General features: G+C 32.1%; 1 protein-coding gene across 1 annotated transcript in view; it reads right to left on the bottom strand.

Moving 5' to 3' along the window:
* Positions 1–20,309, bottom strand: part of HELZ (helicase with zinc finger) — a 118,490-nt gene that overhangs the window by 39,795 nt on the left and 58,386 nt on the right. Inside the window, exons 10-16 of the mRNA XM_031968638.1 lie at positions 15,774–15,825; positions 14,811–15,001; positions 12,566–12,773; positions 10,100–10,176; positions 4,916–5,483; positions 4,218–4,452; positions 1,233–1,746 (exon numbers count right to left, since the gene is read on the bottom strand). Coding sequence (XP_031824498.1) covers positions 1,233–1,746; positions 4,218–4,452; positions 4,916–5,483; positions 10,100–10,176; positions 12,566–12,773; positions 14,811–15,001; positions 15,774–15,825 — 1,845 coding nt within the window. The remainder of the gene's footprint in view (positions 1–1,232; positions 1,747–4,217; positions 4,453–4,915; positions 5,484–10,099; positions 10,177–12,565; positions 12,774–14,810; positions 15,002–15,773; positions 15,826–20,309) is intronic.

Genomic DNA, 20,309 nt, shown 5'->3' with positions numbered 1-20,309 from the left:
ACACAAAGACAGAGGGACAGAGAGATAGAAAATAGTACTATACAGGTAACGTTAACATAGGCATGTTTTTGGAATGAGGATTTCTTCCAGAATTCTTTACATAAAGTCAGATTTGTATAATGCAACGTTATATAAAGCAAGAATTGTCTGTATGTACAAAATATTAAATATAAAGTAGTTCTGTAAAGAAGTAATTAGAAATCATGGAGGATTAGGAAAGACTTCATAAAGAACATGGTACTTCTTAAGAAGAAGATGAGCAACTTCTTAAGGAAAGAAAAAGACTTTATAAAGCAGAGAAAAAGAAAAGTACATTTTGGGTATAAGGAACCATCAATAAGGGGTATAGGAAAGAAGATAAAAGTGTCATGTGTGAGGAAGAAAGAGAATTCCAGTTTAGCTGGACTGCAGAGTACAGGAAGGGAGAGTAATACCCAATGAAGCTGGAAAGACAAGTGGAGGACAGATTGTATTAAAAATGTATAAAGTACTTTATATTTAAATAGCTATAAAAATATTAAAATTATCACTATAAAACTGGAAACTAGCACATATATGTATGTGTATACATATTTTATACTGAACAGCATAAATATTTCAAGACAGAAATTCAATTTACCACAAGCATTTTCATTTAACTTATCATTAACCACCAGAATCCATAAACCATTAATAAAAGTAGGAATAGATGAGTCCTAAATAAAGAAATGGTTAACAAAACAAACAGAACACTATAAGCCAACTACTATAAAGAAATCTCAAGTTTTAGAAAGCTCAAATTTCTTAGATTTAAGAGTTATGATATGAAATGGAAAAAAAAAAAAAAAGCAAATAGTAAAAAATGTTTTTCCACACTAGAAAAGGAAAGAGCACTCAAAGGAGTAGCAACTACACATTATCTAATATATAGTTCCAGAATATAGCAATCAAAGGTTTTGGGAGGCTTTATAGTTCAAATATTATAATTACAACACAATTCTGAAGGATCCTAAGGAAAGAGAACAGAAAATTAGAAAAGTCTAATAACTAGCAAAAGTTAATCAACATCTACCAAAAAATACACACACACACACACACACACACACACACACACACACACACACACATGTCTGTGAACTTGTTTTAATCCAATAGTAACTTTCTACCATCACACTCATGAATAATTATCCTTCCAAAATCACATAAACAAGTGAACAATGAAGAATGGAAGAGAGGATAGAATATAACTATACCTCTTCTAAGCTGTGGAGCGAAGAAGCAGATACCACACGAGATGACAGTGGGTGAAATGGCTCCTGACCAACCACATGTTGATTCTGAATTTGTATAAAAGAGTTCTGTTGTGGTCTGTGGGGTAATGGTGGTAGGCCATAGTGAAAGCCCTGTCCCATTAAGTGATTCTGATGTAAATTAGCAAAGGTCCAGGATCCATCTGGTGGCAGGTATTTCAAAGGAGGAGGGGTAAGGTTTTCAGATGGTATTGAAAATGAGGGATTATATATTTGGGGTGGCAGATGCTGCTGAAATGCTGGATTGCTGGCCATTTCAATGTCTCTAATGTTGTCGTTGAAGTTAGAAAATTGGCCACTATGATTTGAATTAGATGAAGAAGAAGGGTTTGCTGGTGGGCTTCTAGTTTGAATTTGTCTATATTGCAAAAGTCTTGACTGAGGTGGTGGCATTTCAGTTAGCTCCCGTGTTTCACTTTGATCATGATGAGCCAGCTCTCTGAGTAAGTCTTGAAACCTGATGAAAAAGGATAAATTATACCAAGGGAGAAACAAAAACTCTTTTGCACATTAAATATTTCAAGCATTAAACAGTATAAATATGGTCTCACAAACATAATAATACAAATGAAATCATAGTAGTAGATTTAGATTTAAATCTATTCAAAAAATAATGCACTAATTGGAAAAATTAATTGTACTTTGGATAAAAGTTTTGGATAAAATACATTAAAAGTGATTCCAAATCTGAAGGACAGGCTCTTCATCTTTAATATTTTTCTTAATCATTTTTTTGAGTCATTACTACAGTAGATAGAGACGATATTGTGCAATAAACTAAATACTGGGAAGACACACATTCAAATTCTGTCTCTGATACTATTAGTAATAGGACCCTTGGCAAGTTACTTATTTTAATATGTCACAGGTTAGCTCCTTAATAAACTAAATCAATAAGTAAGTTGTTGGACTGAGCTCCACATAAGGGCCCTTTCTTCTCTGAAGAAAACAGATGGTAGATCAGACCCAAGGGAGAGGAAGAAAAACTGCCTATCATTCATATGACTTTAACACATAAAACCATCCAATTCAAAAAGTATTTTTTAAACTCCTATTATCTTTAAGAGGGGGCACAGTGGATAGTATAGTGGGTCTAGGGTCAGAAAAACTAATCTTCTTGAGTTCCAATCTTGTCTCAGATACTTACTAGTAATGTGATAATAGAATCTGAGGTTTGACATCATTCCTCATTCCCCTAGAACTAAACAGAGTTTAACAATAACATAAAGTCCAAAATCAAGAAGAGACCGGAAAAATGAGCAAGCAAAAAGAGAACTTGATCATTAAAACAAACAAACAAAAAAAAAAACCCTACTATGGTTATAGAGAAGCTCAAGATTTAAACATAAAAGACAATAACTTGAAAACATCTATAAGCAAAACCTCAAAGAAAAAAGAAGATTTGATACAAGCCCAACAAGAACTAGTTAAAGAAAGAGTTGAAATGATTTTTAAAATCAAATGAAAATCATCAAAGAAAGATATGAGAATTAATGGCTTGATAAAAGAGATGTGAAACCTTGCTGAAAATAATAATTCAATGAAAATTAGAATTGACTCAGTGAGACATCAAAAAATGACAAAAATAAAGTCAAAAGACTGAGGGGAAAAAATGTGAAATACCTCTTAGGAAAAACAACTGACCTAGAAAATAAGCTGAGGAGAAGTAATTCAAGAATCATTGGAATGCTCTGAAGACCCATGAACAAACAAAAAAATCCTGTATATCATATTTTAAGAAATTATAAAATAAAACTGACCAGTTCTAATATTAGAATAAAAGATCAAGTTAAAGACTGCAAAAAAAAATTCACCATTAACCCTCAAAAGAAACTCCAAAATGAGAATTCAAAAGAATAAAACAGCCAAAATCCAAAACTATCAGGTCAAAGAGAAAAATAACAATAAGTAGTTTCATTTGGAAGAAATGTAGAGCCCGAAAAGGGGAGTACTGTGAAATAAACCTAGCAAAGATAGGATAGAATCAGATATTTAAAAGGCTTTTAATGATAAGCTGAATAGTTTTTATTTTATCCCACAGGCAATAAGGAGTACTGGAGATTTTAAGCAAAGGAATGACATGCTAAGTCTTTTGCTCTTTGGGATATTATTTAGGCAAAAGTGTGGATAAGGGTTAATAGGAGAAGGAATGAGAGCTGGGAATCTAATTACAAAGTTGTTATAGAAATGAGAGCCATTTAAGTGGAAAGAAGGGAAGAGATGAAAGAGATATTGTGGGGGTGCATCAAGATTTGAAAACTCTCTAGCTGTTATGATCCTGAAGTCACTTAACTCCAATTGCCTCATCTAAAATAAATAAATAAAAAGATTTAAAAACTCTTTGGATCTAATCAGGTACAGAAGAAACGGCCTAGCTCTGGAAAGAAAGGATTCCTCACTGGAAACCTTAATATTAGTGAAATCTTTTCCTTTTTTTGGAGGTGGGGATGGGGAGAGATAATTGGAGTTATGTGACTTACCCAAGCTCACAAGTATCTAAGCAAATGTCTGAGGCTGAATTTGAACTCAGATTATCCTGACTCAAGGCTGGTGCTGTACCCACTGTGCCACCTAAGCCATATTTATGTAATCTTGATACAAATTCCGTTACAAAAATATTTTTCAGTTCTAACTCTACATGACACTATTTGGGATCTTTTTGGCAAAGATGCTGAAATGGTTTGTCATTTCCTTCTCCAGCTCATTTTATAGAAGAAACTGAGGCACACAGGGTTACACAGTAAATGTGTGAGGCTGGATCTGAACTCAGGAAGATGAATCCTGATTCACAGAGATCTATTGACCACACCACCACCATCACCCCACAAGAATATTTCCACTCAAAATAAAAGGATTAGATTTTCAGAGATCAAGGAAATCTGGGTAGAATTTTTGTTTCAGAAGCTACTTTAAAGAATGTTCAAATACCTTGAATGTGTTGCTTCTGCTTCATCTTCTGCATTACTGGCAAGTTTCCAGTTTGCTCTAACTGGCTGTTGATGTAATCCTGCAGGTTGCTGGGGAAGATGCTGCAGGTGAGGATGGTGATAGTGTGGATATGGAAGACTGCTTTGACTGAGATAGGCATTATGCTCACTCCACTGCTGTATTCTTGCTTGTTGTTGCCTTAATGTTTCTAAGGCCACATTCCCATGCATACGTTCTGGTTAAAAAAAATAAAATAAAATGTGTAACCATAGACATAGTTGACTGGAGGGTTTTGGTTTTTGTTTTTTTTAAGTTTTGGTGCCAATTATCAGGATTTCCCCACAAAGACCTAGTAACAGCTATCATTAATTCTGGGAAGAATACAAGAGATGCCTAGACTTGACAATGTGTAAGAGTATTTTAGTGAATGAAATCACTCATTTAAAATTTTCATTTGGCACAAACTGTATATACACTAATGTTCCAGATTATTAAAAGCTAATAATTAACATAATCTCAATTATTTGGTTAAGTAATCTATTCTAAACAGGAAAAAAAAAAAATCAAACAAACAAAAAAAAGCTTCTCCTTAAAGTAATGTGCAGAATATGTATATTATATGAAGTACCTTATTTAGATTATTTATCTTTTCACTTTCAGTAGTGAGAGATAGAGAGGAAAATAAAAATAAAACTTACCTAAAGCTTCTCCTAATGGTAATCCTGGAGGACTTTCTTCAATAAAATTATTCAAGTGAGTGGGGGGTATCATCGTGTTGTGTTGTGCAATGGATCTCAGAGAGTTAGCTTCTTGCAGCATCGAAGGGGGGTGCTGTTCAGATACTACTGCATCTACAGCAGGAGAATGTGGTCGATGAGAGACTGCATTATTGAAGAAGGAATGACTGGGACCTATTTGATATGTAGGAGAAAGTTGAGAGGGTTGCTGCTGAGTTTGTTGATTCAAGTGGTTATGCTGCTGGACTGCTTGGTTTGGTTGAGGTGTTATTTGAGTCAGTTGCTCAGGGAAATGATTTTGCTGCTGATTTAAACTTGAGGGCTGTTGAACTGGAAATGGTTGTCTTGGTAGCTGGGATAAGTGCTGATAATGTCGATGAGGGACTGCATATTGTGTGTGGGGAGCCGTAAGATGAAGGTTTAGGTGTCTTGGGTTGAGATTATCTTTGCGATGAAATTTGGGATTGGGATAAGCAACACCAGGGCGAGTTTCTGGACTTCGGTTTTGTGGATTTGAATCTAAATCATTCTAAAAAGAATAAAAAGAAATGTCTTAATTATATTAGTAACAATACTTTAAGGTCTTAAAGTGAAACTATTCACTTTAAGACAATTAGATATAGTGATGACTTTCGGAAGAAATTAGAGTACCATTGTAGAGAAAAAAAATGGCACAGTTGAGCTCCAATGCAAAATAAATAGGTTGATCTTGTTCTTCTCTCATATACCACATAAATGGCTTATCAGAACATTCAATTATTTTAACATTCAAAATCTAAATCCTCTCATTTACCAAAAATGTGTTTTTGTTGTCAATGTCTAATGTTAAATATTAGAATAATTCATTCTGGTACTCTTAGACTAATAGGATAATTAGTACATATCCACTTAAAAAATTGAGCCTATTAATGAAAAGCAGAGAGGAATTAAATTAAAACATTACAATTATATAAAATAGTACTTGTTAGGACTGGCCAAATACTTTTAATGGAATTCAAGAAAGTATGTATTCCTTTACTGGCTTAATTTATCAACTATAGAAACTGGATAGAAAAGTATCTTAGATAAAGAGAATATTGGTAAGAAAGATATTATATTATGACATTTTTATTTTCACTTTTAATTCACATTATAACTCACTATAAAAAAAAATTTACACACTGAAGAAACTTGATAAACTACTTTGTGGGCCTCAAAGTCTTAAAAACATGAATTCCATAATCAAACAAGACATAGAAGAGAAAGATAAAATAGGTCAATTCTATTACATAAACAAATCAATATAACTAAAGAAAAGCAGTCAATTAGGAAAAAATACATTTGCATCTATTATCTCAGATAAAATTCTATCTAAAATTTTATATATTTACACACACACACACGAAAGGAGATGATGGAGGAAGGAAGGAAGAGACAGAGAGGGAGAGACAGAGACAGAAAGGGAGATGAAGAAGAAGAGAGGAGAGAGAGGAGAGAGAGAGAGAGAGAGAGAGAGAGAGAGAGAGAGAGAGGGAGGAAGAAGAAGAAGGAGAGGAAGAAAGATGGTTGGTGAGGAATAAGTGAGGGTGAAGGAGAGAGAAACACCAATCAACATTCCCCAATTGTCGTTTTTCTAAAGAATTGCAAACTATTGATAATCATAAATGAAAGATTGCTCAATATCACTTATAGGAAAAATTAAAATTAAAACAAAACTGAGGATTTACTTGTACCCAGAAAATTGGTAAATATGACAAAAGATGAGAATGATCTATATGAGCTATGGAAAAACAACCAACAAATATTTAAAGTGCCTACTATGTAGCAAAGAAGGGAAAAGCCAGAAGGAAAAATCCCACATAATGTATCAAAATATTTATAGCAGCATTTTTTGCAGTAGCAAAAAAAAAAATGGGGAAAAAATTAGATTTCCCCACTGACTCAGGAATAACTAAAGAAGTCATGATACATTAATGTAATGGAATATTATTAGTAGTATTACTACAAACATGAAAAATACAGAAAAGCACAAGAGAACACAGGAAGTGATGCAAAGTGTTAGAAAACAAAAACAACTATAACAATGTCAATAGAAAAACAACAAAATACCCAAATTTAAATACTATGTATAAATGATCAAGCTTATCCACAAAGAAGGAAAAAGATTTTATTCCCTCCTTTTTTATGAGAGGTGGGAGATAACTAGTGATAAATATTATATATACATACATACATACATTTATATATGTATATATATAAAATCTATATATACTGTCAAACTAGGTCCATATGTTGATTAATTTTGCTTATTTTTTTTTCTTTTTTTAAAAATTACTGCCAGAAAGGATAGTTCTCCAGGGAGTAATGAAATTAAGAAATAGTCATCCAAAAACAAGAGATATTAAAACTGAAAATGAAAAGATAGGTTCTATAAAATACAGCACATACTTTGGAAAGGGGCATGAAAACAAAGCAGAACCAGAGACATGCTCAGTACTGGTGGTATCCTGAAATTTATATCTCCTCATTTCTCATCCAGACATACTCATTATGGACTCCTTTCCTTTCCCCACCATGCCTAATATTCCCTTTACTTCCCAACTCTGGTCAAAAGATGTGAACAGATAATTTTCAAATAAAGAAATTAAAGCCCTCTATAGTCATGTAAAAAATGTTCTAAATCGCTATTGGATTAGAGAAATGCAAATTAAAACACCTCTGAGATACCACCTCACACCTTTCAGATTAGCTAACATGACAGGAAAAGATAATGATAAATATTGGAGGGGATATGGAAAAACTAAGATGCTAAAGCATTGTTGGTGAAATTGGGAACTGATCCAGCAATTCTGCAGAGTAATCTGGAATTATGTCCAAAGGGCCATCAAACCGTGCATATCCTTTGATCCAGCAGTGCCAAGAGATCATAAAAGAGAGGGGAAAGAACCCACATACAAAAATGTTTGTAGCAATTTTTTGTGGTGGCAAGGAATAAGAAATTTAGTGGATGCCCTTCAATTGGGGAATGGCTGAATAAGTTATGGTATATGAATGGAATGCAATATTATAAGAAATGATGAATAGGCTGATTTCAGAAAAGCCTGGAAAGACTTACATGAACTGATGCTGAGTGAAGTAATCAGAATCAGGAGAACATTGTAAACAGTAACAGCAAAATTGAGGAATGATCAACTATGATAGACTTAATTCTTCTTAGCAATACAGTGATCCAAGACAATTCTAAAAGACTTGGAATGTAAAATGCCATCTGCATCCAGAGAAAGAACTATGGAGATTGAATTTGGATCAGAGCATACTATTTTTACCTTACTTGTTTTGTTTTTTTCTTTCTCATGGTTTTCCCTTTTTTCCCCCCAAATTTTCTTTCCCAATATGACTCATGTAGAAATATGCTAAAAATAATTATACATATTATATATATATATATAACTTATATTAGATTGCTTGCTCTCTTGGAGAAGGGAATCTTGGTTACAGTAAGGGAGGGAAAGGAGAAAAAAAATTGGAATTCAAAATCTTAGACAAATAAATGTTGAAAACTACCTTTACAAATAATCGGAAAAATAAAATACTATTTTAAAAAGGCATCTGTCCTGGGTATTCTTCTCTTCTCTATTTTGATTAATGATTGCATCCCCTTCAATAGATTCAATCCTCCCCTTTATGCAGATGGATCTCAAATCTAACTACCCAAATTTAACCTTTCTCCTGATCTCCAATCAACTGCCTAATCTAGTAAGACACATCAAAGCGACTGTCTTGTGAACAACTGAAATTCAACATGTTCAAAATTTAAATCATTATGTTAGCTTAAAATTCTGCTCCATACATCCTTGCTAGCTTCCCTATTACTGTGGAGAGTACTACCATATTACACTGACCCAGCCAGATTTAAGCATCATATTCTACTTGTCATTCTCCCTCGCCATATTTAGCCAATCTCTGGCCAAATCTTGTAATTTCTACCTTTATGATATCTACCATATATATTTCTCTCTTCTGACACTGCCACCACTGGTACAAAGTCCATTTGTACCATTTACAAAGTATATCACCTCTCACATAAGCAATTAGCCTACTGGTTGACTTCCCAATTTCAAATTTCTCCCCACTTTACTCCAACCATCCACTTGGCTGCCCAAGTTATTTTCCACAAGTGTAGGTCTGGCTGTATCCACTTCCCCCTGTCACTACAAAATAAATTCCAGTGACTTGCTTATCTCCTATATTAAATATAAAATCCTCGGTTTGGCATTGAAAATTCTTTATAACATGACCCCTTCCTTTATTTTCAATCTTCTTAATATTTCACTTCCTCCTACATACTCTATGATCCAGATACACTGGCCTAATTTTTATTCTTTATACACCAAAGAATATCTACTTTACCCATGTCTTTGCATTGTTTATCTTCCATCCCCAGATTTCTCTCCCTTCTAATCTCAGGTTTTGGTTTTTTTTTTTTTTTTTTCCCTCTAGCATCTGTAAAACTCAGCCTCAATCCTTCCTTCTACAGGAGGTCTTACTCAGTTCTCCTAGCTGTTAGTTCCTTTCCTTCTGGGATTACCACTGTACTTACTTATAAGATGCAGAATGTAAGCATACATGTAATAGAATGTAACTTCTGTTGAGGACAGGGATTGTTTTTGTCTATCTTCATCTTTTACTTGTCACATAGTAAGCACTTAATGCTTTTTGATTGACTAAAATGTATTCCCTTCAAAGAATTATTTTTCCACTCTCTCCCTTAGAATCATCCTCCATTTCCCAAAGTGATGCTTAACAATATATTTGATCACATATGGCTATAAAAGAGGTGAGAAATTAACATATGTAATTAGGTTTAATTATGATCAGAATTTTTATACTAAGAATACTATACCCTCATGCTCTATGTTGTCATGGAAAATTCTGATATTTACAAATGTAATCCTAAAGGATAAAAGACAGAAAGATTACAAAGCCAACCAAAAACAATTTTTTAAAAAAGGTGAAAGATGACACCCTCTAGAAAAGAGTATATTAAATTCTAATGTAACAATGATTTGAAAATGCTAAAGAATAATATAAAGGATAAATGAATGCTCACATAAGATATTATAATAGCTAAAAGCAAAATCCATTTATTCAATATAAACCACATACCTGTTTTGATTCTAGAGGCTTTTTCTCTGGAGTACGAATTTTATTTATTTCAGGTCCAGGATTAGTATCACTTTTACCTTAAAAAAAAAAAAGGCACTGAAACCAATTTTTTCATTTATATGTGAAATGAAATTACTTCTGATTACTCATAAATTTCAAGATTGGTTTCATATTCCCACTTCAATTTGGTTCTCTTCATTTTTTAAAAAGTTGTACTTTCTTTGCTGAATTACAAGAGAAAGTAAATTTTTAATTAAAGCAAATCTCATTATCAAACTCTGAATCATCAAGAAGTGTAATATTTAAATATAAAGCTGTACCAGGCAAAATAACAATAATTTCCCCAAACCTACAACACATTCATTACTTTGATTCCTTCTGAACAGAATTTTAGCCCCTTTGTAAATGTATTTTATTTTAATAATTCCAAATAATAGGGACATCTGACAACAAAATATTTATTATATATCTTAAAGTCAATACAAACTATATTAAGCAATAATAATTATAAATTTAAAAGTAAATGGATACCAATAAATGAAATGAATATGCTAATTTAAATTACAAACCTCAAAAAGTCCAAATTTCTTAAGTATGTCTAACAAGTTTTTTAAAATGTGAATCTTACCTGATGGTCGTTTTACCTCATTAAAAAATCTTGAATTTCTTGAGCCTGTGATTTTATTAGTTAACTAGTAAACTTTCTAGATTATAAGGTACCTTGTTTCACAACAAGAAGTATCTAACAGACAAAAGCAAGGCACTGAGAGATTTAGAGCCTTGCAAAAAGTCACTGTCAATAAGTGTCAGTCATGAAAACCTGAGATTTGAAAGTAAGGGGAAATCTACAAATTTAAATATGAATTTTCACCTCCATCAATATCCCAAAATTCTGTAGGAGAAATTACTTTGTACTTTTTACACAATACAGTTATATTTCTTATGACTAGATTATTTGAAAATTTTATATTAAAGAATCCTATAATAATGAAAGGTTTTACTGTTCAATTTTTATTTTTTGTTAATTCAAGGTATTTAGTTATGTTTTCTTCTTGGAACTTTAAACAATGACTTAAAGAGAATCAAATTTGTATATGGGTACTTACAGATGAGCACAAAATTATACAATTTTAGAACTACAAAATATTTGAAAGATCATTTAATCAAATTTCCTTGTTTTACACACAGGAAACTGAGGCACAAAGAACTTAAGCAACTAGAAGCCAGGTCTCTTTCAATTCAAGGAAAAAATATCATGAGGGAGATGGACAACCTTTGTACTTTTGTCACCTTTTGTTCCAGCTTTGTTTCTTACTCAGAAGGATTCTTCTAAACAAAAACTTCCTGTCAAGTTGTCAATAAGTCAAACTTACACTGGTTTATTATGCTGTATCTCTATATATATCATATATATATTATCTTTTATATCTTTTATAAGATTTAGGGGAATTTTGGCATGGTCTTTGGTCAACTAAAATTTCTCTCATCATTTCATCTCAGAATAACTTATATGATGAAAAGTTCCTTTCTATCTTCCCAACTCAATTTCATAATTTTGCAAGGAGCAAGCAACAAAAAGATGATTATCAACTTTGGTGCTAAGATAACATATCATTTAAATATGCAATTCAATAACAAATCAATTACCACATTTTTTTTTTAAATTAAGAAACCCCTTAACGGAAATATAATTTCATGTGAAGTTGGCCTTGAACTTTGTCTTAAATGTATTTCCTCATAACTCAATTTTAATTAAAACCAATTACCTTAGGAAAACAACTACATAATAAGAGTCAATGAATAGCTAATAGCTAACTTTTTTTAAATGAGTGGGGATTTCTTCTGAGTCCACTTTAGATACCCTACAGATATATTACAGATATATTCTTAAATTACTGTTATATATGAGATTACATATATAAATGTAAATGTGTGTGTGTGTGTATGTGTATGTATGAAATTTAATAGCAACTATAATAAAGCAATGCAGATTTCCTAACTTTTAAAAGAACAAGGAACTTTCATTTTTTATTTCAAGAACTGTTCTAGATATCACTATAAAGACTGGGCACATGGACAAGCCCACAAAATAATGGACTATGTGTAGAGCAAAGCATTTTATAATGGGGTTTTATGGTAATTTCAAAAATCAGGGTAAAAAATAAAATGGATGTTTCTTCTTTCTTTTCAGAAATGACCATGCCCTGATTAAAATAACTATCTTAAATCAATTATTGTCATATAACTCTAAGAAATTATCTAAAAGAAGAATTTGGTTTTTCTGCCTCAAATTTTAAATGCTGAATATTGAAAGCATTTAAAATGTAAACATTAAATATTCTATCAGAAGATAGTTTCTACCTAGCATAATTAATGGGATTCTTTAAAAGAATTTTCTAGTTGGTAGTTATTGACATGCTCAGCCCATATTCTACTTATGATTTGAGTATGGCAAAAACAACTCACCATTTCGATTTTGTTCATGTTGATCCTTTTCCTGATGCTGAATTTGCTGTTGCCCTATACTAACTGGTGAATGATGTCCAAGGCCATATGGTATAGGAGACCCCCGTCCATGTGTCTGCAACAGGTTCATATTATATGCCATCGCTGCCTGATGTGTAATGATTCGAGGGTCAACTGCAAACCTACCCTGGTACCCTGTCCATGGTACCTATGTAATTAGAAGAATTAAAATTATTAAATCTATTTTAAAAGATTGCAGAAGACAAACTATTCCAGGGGTATTGGTAAGGATAAGAAATATTGGGGTGAATGTCACTTCTAGTAATGAAGATAACTACAAAGTTCTCAGTCAAAATTTAATGAATGGCCAGTATACATGTCATCATAAAGAATAGCATAATATATTTATTGGACAAGAAATTATATGGCCCATATACCACTCATATATAGATGAAAACTGGAAATCTATAAGCTTAGAGAGGAACTGAGGTGTTTAAAATTTATCTTTACTATCATTCTATATTTTGGAATAACTTCTCATCAGAATATATGCAAAAATAACCATGAAAAAATGTTATCTCATAATTGCAGGTACTCATTAGGTTGTGTATCATTTATGAGAAAAAAATTTCATCTCCAAAGCAATAATCTAATCTATACATGAATGTATATGTAAATAAAATTTAAAACTCACTTCTAGTATGTAAAATTCAAATCCATTATTCCTTCTAGAGGTATTAGTGGTGTCGCCAACCATGATACATGTTAGGTTACAAAATCTGAAAACTTATTTTAAAAGATTTTGACATGTCCCTGTATATTAACACAAAATGAATAAAGAGAAACCTAAGCAACAAGAGCTCATTTTACTAAAACCTAACTGTAAATTTTGTATAACAAAAGCTTTTCTGACTTAGTAAAAAGAATCCTAGTCCTAAGAGACTTATTATTTAACACAAATGATGTTTACTATTGTCAAACTGTCTGATAAGAAAAAACTCAGTTGAATTCTAAAGTTTGCAGTTATTGTGTATAAACTGTGTATTACATGATGACAGTTATTCTCGTTAGATCCTAAAGTATGACATCTGGCCAACTTGACAAAAATGTTTGTGTCTGAGCGACTTTATTTTTTTTCAGGGAGGAAGTATAGAACAAGAATAGAGAACAATGGGAGAATAATTCAGCAATACTTTCTCATGATAAATCACAGAAACTACTTGAACTTAAAGGTACTTGCTATAAATGAAAGAAAATATATTCTTTTGGCTAAATCTCTAGATCTGGCCATATGGCAGTTGGAACAGTAAGTCAACTAAAATTATTAAAATATGCTAAATTTCAAAGGAAAGTGAATTTTTTAAAAAATGTATTGGGAAAGGTTTGCTATTCTACTAAATCTCTTAAGAGATTTCCTTCAGATATAGCATAAGGTTCCATACAAAGGGTAGAATTATGCTTTCAAATAGCTATAAGACATAATTGTGGTATTACTGAAATAAATTTAAATAAGGTAGAATCTGAAGTCTCTTCAGAAAATAATGCTTTCTCAAATGATCTTTATTCCTTAGGAGTTTTTATTATATCAAAGAAATATAAATCTCCACCTATGAAGTTCTATTGAAGCAAACAAAAACATTACTTTCTAAAACAGGAGACCAAATCACAGGTTTCACTAGCCTCTAGTCAAATCAAATACGGTAAAAAGGTGTTTTACCAGACCCTCTTCTTCAAAAATGACTCACTTCCCTCATTCCTCTAAATATGCTAATAACAAATTATAAACAAAAAACAACTTCTTTTATGCCATGTTAAATGACTAAAAGCTCAAAATTTCATCCCAACAACCTCATCTTAGTGAGAAGACAACACTGGATCCTCCAAGGACAATCCAGGAAATTGAGAAGTGGCACTTTCTACAAAGATAGAAAACTTGGGGGTATCAGGTGGGAGTCTATTAATCAAATAACTAACCAAGCTAACTTCAAAGAAGTTAGACCAGAATGTTGTCTTAGAGACATTGAATTGTTTTGGTCCCAACAATTTATAACTAAGGCAATTAAGGGTTATAATCTGTATGACAAAGTGAATACCCATATGGATGAAATCATGGCTTTTATGTAGTATTAAAATAGCAATATAACTAAAGTATGAGCCTGATTGAGCATGGTTCAGGACTGTTTCTATTTTGATGTGAATTAGTATTTACTTCAATAAATAGCAAATATCTAAAATTTGTACTTACAGGTAAAGGCACGGACATAACCACATTTCCTCCATAGACAGCAGGTACATAAAGAATACTAGTCCCAGTGTGCGGATCTATCCTTTGAACAGGACTAGGAGACTTTCCCATATTTGGGTGAGGTCCAAGAGGGGAAGGAGGTGTATATGCTCTAATAGGATTGCCAATGAGTACTGAAGGATTGGGTTGAACTAAAAATAAAGAGATGAGAAAACAAATATTGGTTTAAAAAAAATTATGAATAAAAAATCACCTAAAAAAAACTAATGAGCAATAATACATTTTAGACACTGCATATTACATCTATGATTTGTCAGCTTGCCACTACAAAGTTCTACATATATTATAAAGTTCATTGTAACCATCTTTAAACAAGACTAGCATATCAATATTACTATTCCTATTTAGAGAGAAGAAGGATTTTTTTTTTTAAGCGAAATAGTTATTAAGGAAAATGTCTTTCCTCAAATAAGTTAAAAAACTTTTCTAAGCAAACTTTAATTTATAAAAATAAATCCATAGAGAAAATAGAATTTCAAGATTCATTATCTCACCCCCAATATGCTTTGTTATAATTTTAATTAAGTATACTCTGAAACTGATGAAACATGGAAGACATGAAATATTTCAGAAATAAACAAAAAACCCTTTAAGTCTTTAAAGTAAAAAGAAAAAGATTTGAATGAACTGATTTCTAATTTTTCAAAACACTCATCTTTCCAGGCCCTGACACTTCATTAGTGGTTTCTCACAAAACTCATGGTAAGACTTTTTAAAACTTTTTTTTTTAAACTTCCTCTTTTTTTTTTTCAAAATAATGAAAAATACAAGTACCCAAAAGATCAAGTATGCTGCTCAAATCAACTAGTAAGTCTATTCCTAAGGTCTATTTTAAATACCCTGAAATTCAAAGCACATTCATATAAAAACAAAATTTTAAAAAATATCACAACAGTCACTCACCAATTCCTTCATTCTGGAAGTGTTCATTTTGGTTATGATGGTGGACTTTTCCCTTTAAAAAAAATTATGCCTTAATTAAATTTAATTTTGGCAAAAATGTACTTCCTTAATCATGTATAAACTGAAAATATGTAGTGATCTTTAAAGACAGAAAAACATGAAAGTACGTTAAAATAATTAAGAGATTTCTTTAAGCTAGCATTTTTTTCTGTTCTAAACATTAAGCCTAATGAAAGTCACTTCTTTGGGGCCTCAGTTTGCTTATTTGTGAAATGAAGGGGTTGAACTTCTAAGATGCCTTCTAGCTATACTATTACATGTATTATAAAGGTATGCCTATAAAAGCAGAGATTAATTAACTTAGAGGTATGAAAAAATATTCAGTTTCCTTAAAACTTCTTTTACAACAAGTACTGCAAGAAGAGAAGATGGTACATAAAAATATTCCTTGGCTGCAAAATATCAGCCTCTAACATTTCATGATGAGAACCTGGAACCTCAAAAATAATATAAACTAAGAAGTTTATTTTTACTATCTTCTGACAGTAGTAGTTCATAGTTTTTTAAAGTATAAACTGGACAAAGTTAAGGACCACATTTCACATTTGTTTTTTATTGTTATTGCTGTTCAATCATTTTAGTTTTGTCCAACTCTTCGTGACCCCACTTTGGAGTTTTCTTGGCAAAGATGCTGGAGTTGTTTGGCATTTCCTTATCCAGTTCATTTTTACAGATGATGAATGAGGCAAACAGACTGAAGTGATTTGCCTAGAATCACACAGTAAATGTTTGAGGCCACATCTGAACTTATAAAGATAAGTCTTCCTGAGTTCTAAGCCCAATGCTCAATCCATTGTACTACCTAAATGCCCACATCTGTTTATCCGATTTATAATTAGTGTTTTCAAATCAATTATAAAATGAACTGAGAGAAAACAAATCTAGTAACCACTCAAAATGGAAAAGAATTAAACCACAAAAGAAATAAACTTCATTATAGTCTCCTATTTCAAAATATATGGCAATGCAACCTGAAAAAACCAGGAGGAAGGGGGAAAAGAGCTTTAAATAATGACAATTTATCTTGTAAGCAAATATACATATGCCTAATTAATACAGAACATTGTAATTATTAAGCTAGATAACGCTAGTAATAAGGGAGAAAATTGCTTACTTGGGTGACATTTTCAGGTTACCTCAAAAACAATAGAACAACAATACTTTAAGGAATTATACTTTCAATCTTTTGCTTTTTTTTCCTGGTCTTATTAGTTTCTAAACCTACAAAAATCTGTTTAGAAAAACTTTAAAACTTTGATGAGGAAAGGGATGGAGGGAAAGGACAATAATAGATTAGGAAACTATTTTATTCTGATTTTTTATTTGATTTTTCTGACCTTTCAAGTTTCTAAAAGTAACCCAAAGATGATAATTTTGTAAGTGAACAAGCTATATATATAATTAAAACAAGCATTTATTAAACATTTGATGGTCTGACCACTAGTTGCTAGAGATTTAAAGATATAAATGTTACCCTTAAGACACTTAATATTAATTGAAGAAATAAAACATGAGAACATACAAAATATGGAAATATGTAGTCATTTTAGTGGAGAGGTACAAGCAGTTGGGGGATGAGGAAAATCTTCATGCAGAAGGTAGTGTTTGACCAGAATTTTGACAAAAGCTAAGGGACTCTTTAAGAGATACAGGTGAGGACAGCAAAAGCTCTGAAATGGAAGAAGAGAAAAGAGTACTTGACAGCTCAATAGATAAAGAGGAAGTAAAGCATGATAAACCACTCCTGTACATTAAGTTAAGTTGAAATAAGGTTGTTAAGGGCTTTAAATATCAAAAGGATTTGAATTTGACCTCAGAGGCAACTGAAAAACATTAGAAATTTACTGAACAAATGAGCTACATGGTCAGACCTGTGTTTTAGGAAGATCACTGGCAAGTTAGTGTAGAGGTGGATTACATAGGGAAGAAACTTGAGGCAGGTTATAAAAGTAATGGAATAAGGGCTGGAATTTAGTATAATGATTGTGTTAGTAAAGAAAAGATAATTGTTGCCAAGAGATATTGTAAAGACCAAGATGACAATTTATCAAATGAAGAGATGGTGATGATAACTCAAATCAGGTTGTGCTCTTGAAAGATATAAAAAAATTTGAAGAGGGATGGGTTTTGGGAGAAAGAGAGTTGAGTTCTGTTTTGAAAGTGTTGAGTTTGAAATAGCCATGGGACAATCAGTTAAAAAGTTGGTGATTCAGATTGGAATTCAAAAGAAAATTAGATATACAGAACTGGGAATCATTTGTATGGAGAGGATAACTGAATTAAGAGGATCTGATGAGAGCACCAAGTAAAACTGTGAAAACAGAAGAAAGGAAATAGGACAGAACCTTAAGGAAATATCCAGTTAGCAGGAACAACATGAATGATGATGAAGAAAAGGAGACTGGAAAAGACTAACCAGAAAGCAGAAAAATTAAGATGTCCAAAAAAACCTAAAAAGAAGATATTCACGAAGAAAAGGTGGTTAACTGTGTCAAATGCAAGAGAGGAGTCAAGCAGTATGCCAAGAAATCATTGCTAAATTTTGAAGAGAGCAATTTCTGTTATTAATATGTGCCTAAGTGAATAAAGTGTCATAGAGAGATTTGAAAAGAATACCAAAAATAAGCACTTAAAATGATCGTTTTCTTTAAAATGTTATTTTTATAATCTCTAGCTCTCCCCCCAAAAAATTTCCCCCCATAGCTTCAAAATTCAAGTACACTACAAATTAAGGAATTGAGAACTTACATGAATTGGTGCAAAGTGAACAAACTACACAGTAACAGAAATATTGCAAAGACAATCAACTGTGAAAAATTGAGCAACTCTAGAGAGGATTCTGGGGAAATGGCAGAGAAGGTCAGAAAATTCCAAGCTTTCCATATTCCTCCCATAAACAAGACAAAACTGCACCCCAGGGTGAACATGACGGAGGTAAAGGTCTAAAAACAAACAGATGTTGGGGGCAGAGCAGTGGTCCTCCCTGGACCATAAGAGAAAATCTGAAGAAAGGCAACAGAAAGGAGGTTTGGCTCTTGTGAAGTATAAATACCTCTAGATTAGTTCTGTTGAAACAATAAACAGGAAGTCCTGAGGTTAGCTGCCTAGGAAGATAGCCTCTACTCCAGCCAAAGAAACTTTCATTTCCCAGACAGCATGGGGAATCTGGCTGATAGGTTGATAAAGTTGAGACACTGCTCTGGGTAAGAACAGTGGGGCAGGAATAGCTGAGACCATGAAATAATAAAACAAAACAGAAAGAAGGAAAAAATAGAAGAGATTTTGAGATATAAGAAAAACAATCTAGAGATGTAGTGAAGAGAAAACAAAAGTAATTGGATTACCCAAAGACCATGACCAAAAAAAGTATTTTGACACAACACTAAAAAAATAAATAAATAAATAAAATTGTCCTGAAGTGTTAAATAAGAGGGGAAAGTAGAAATAGGAAAAAAAAAAAAAATCCACCAATTACCACTTGAAAGAGATCCTATAAAAAAAAATCTACAAAAACATCATTGCTAAATTTTGAAGCCCCAAAATCAAAGAGAAAGTCTTATAAGCAATAACAAAAAAATGAATTCAAATATGCTGGATCTACATTTCTATCAGTGACTATAATAAAGGATCACAAATCTTGGAATACTATATTCTGAAAATCAAAAAAAACTAGTTATGGCAGAAATCAGCAAAATTAACCATAATCCTGAACCCCTTACCCCAAAAAAAGATATTCAATGAATTGTCCAACTTTCAGAATTTTATTGCAAAAATACATGAACTTAATAGAAAATCTGACTTATAACAGTCAAGAGAAATACAAAATGAGCATCAAAGATTATTTTCCAGGGACTCAATAAGAACAAACTATTTGCTTTATACATGGAAATGTAAACATCTCTCTAAGCTGTCACTAGTAATCAAGTAGTTCAAAATAAAGATTGGGACAGAGCTGATATGATTCTAAAAGGCAAAACTGTGTAGAAAAAGGTAAAAACAGTAATTTTTTTTTTTGCATACAAATGAGATGCAAAAGCAAGAATTAACACAGAGAAAATAGACTGGAGAGAAGGGCTGGGAGTTCTGGCCCTACTCACATCTGGAATGGATTAAAAATGAAACAATACATAAATGTACCTCAGAGGGTATATAAAATTCTTCCGAATTTATAAAGGGAGAAACAAGATAAGGGGAGATATAGAAGAGTATACAGATTAACAGGAATAAGATAAAGTATATAGATTAATGAGAATGGGATAAAGGGGTGGGGGATAGAGTGGGAGAGAAGATAAGGAAAGGACCTATGGTGGAAGAAGGTCAAATAACAGCAAAGAAGCTAATTGGTAGAAGTAAAGTAGAAGAGTCAAGCAGAGACAGGAAACAAGATATACCAGCAAATACAGTAACAATGATCAGGAGTATACTTTATTAGGAAAAAAAAAACAGGGGTAGTAATCACTGATTTCAGAGAAAGTT

Source organism: Sarcophilus harrisii, chromosome 4 (genome assembly GCF_902635505.1).
Source record: "Sarcophilus harrisii chromosome 4, mSarHar1.11, whole genome shotgun sequence".
Lineage (NCBI taxonomy): Eukaryota > Metazoa > Chordata > Mammalia > Dasyuromorphia > Dasyuridae > Sarcophilus > Sarcophilus harrisii.
Note: the sequence above shows the minus strand (reverse complement) of the source record. Positions and strands in the feature narration are given on the sequence as shown.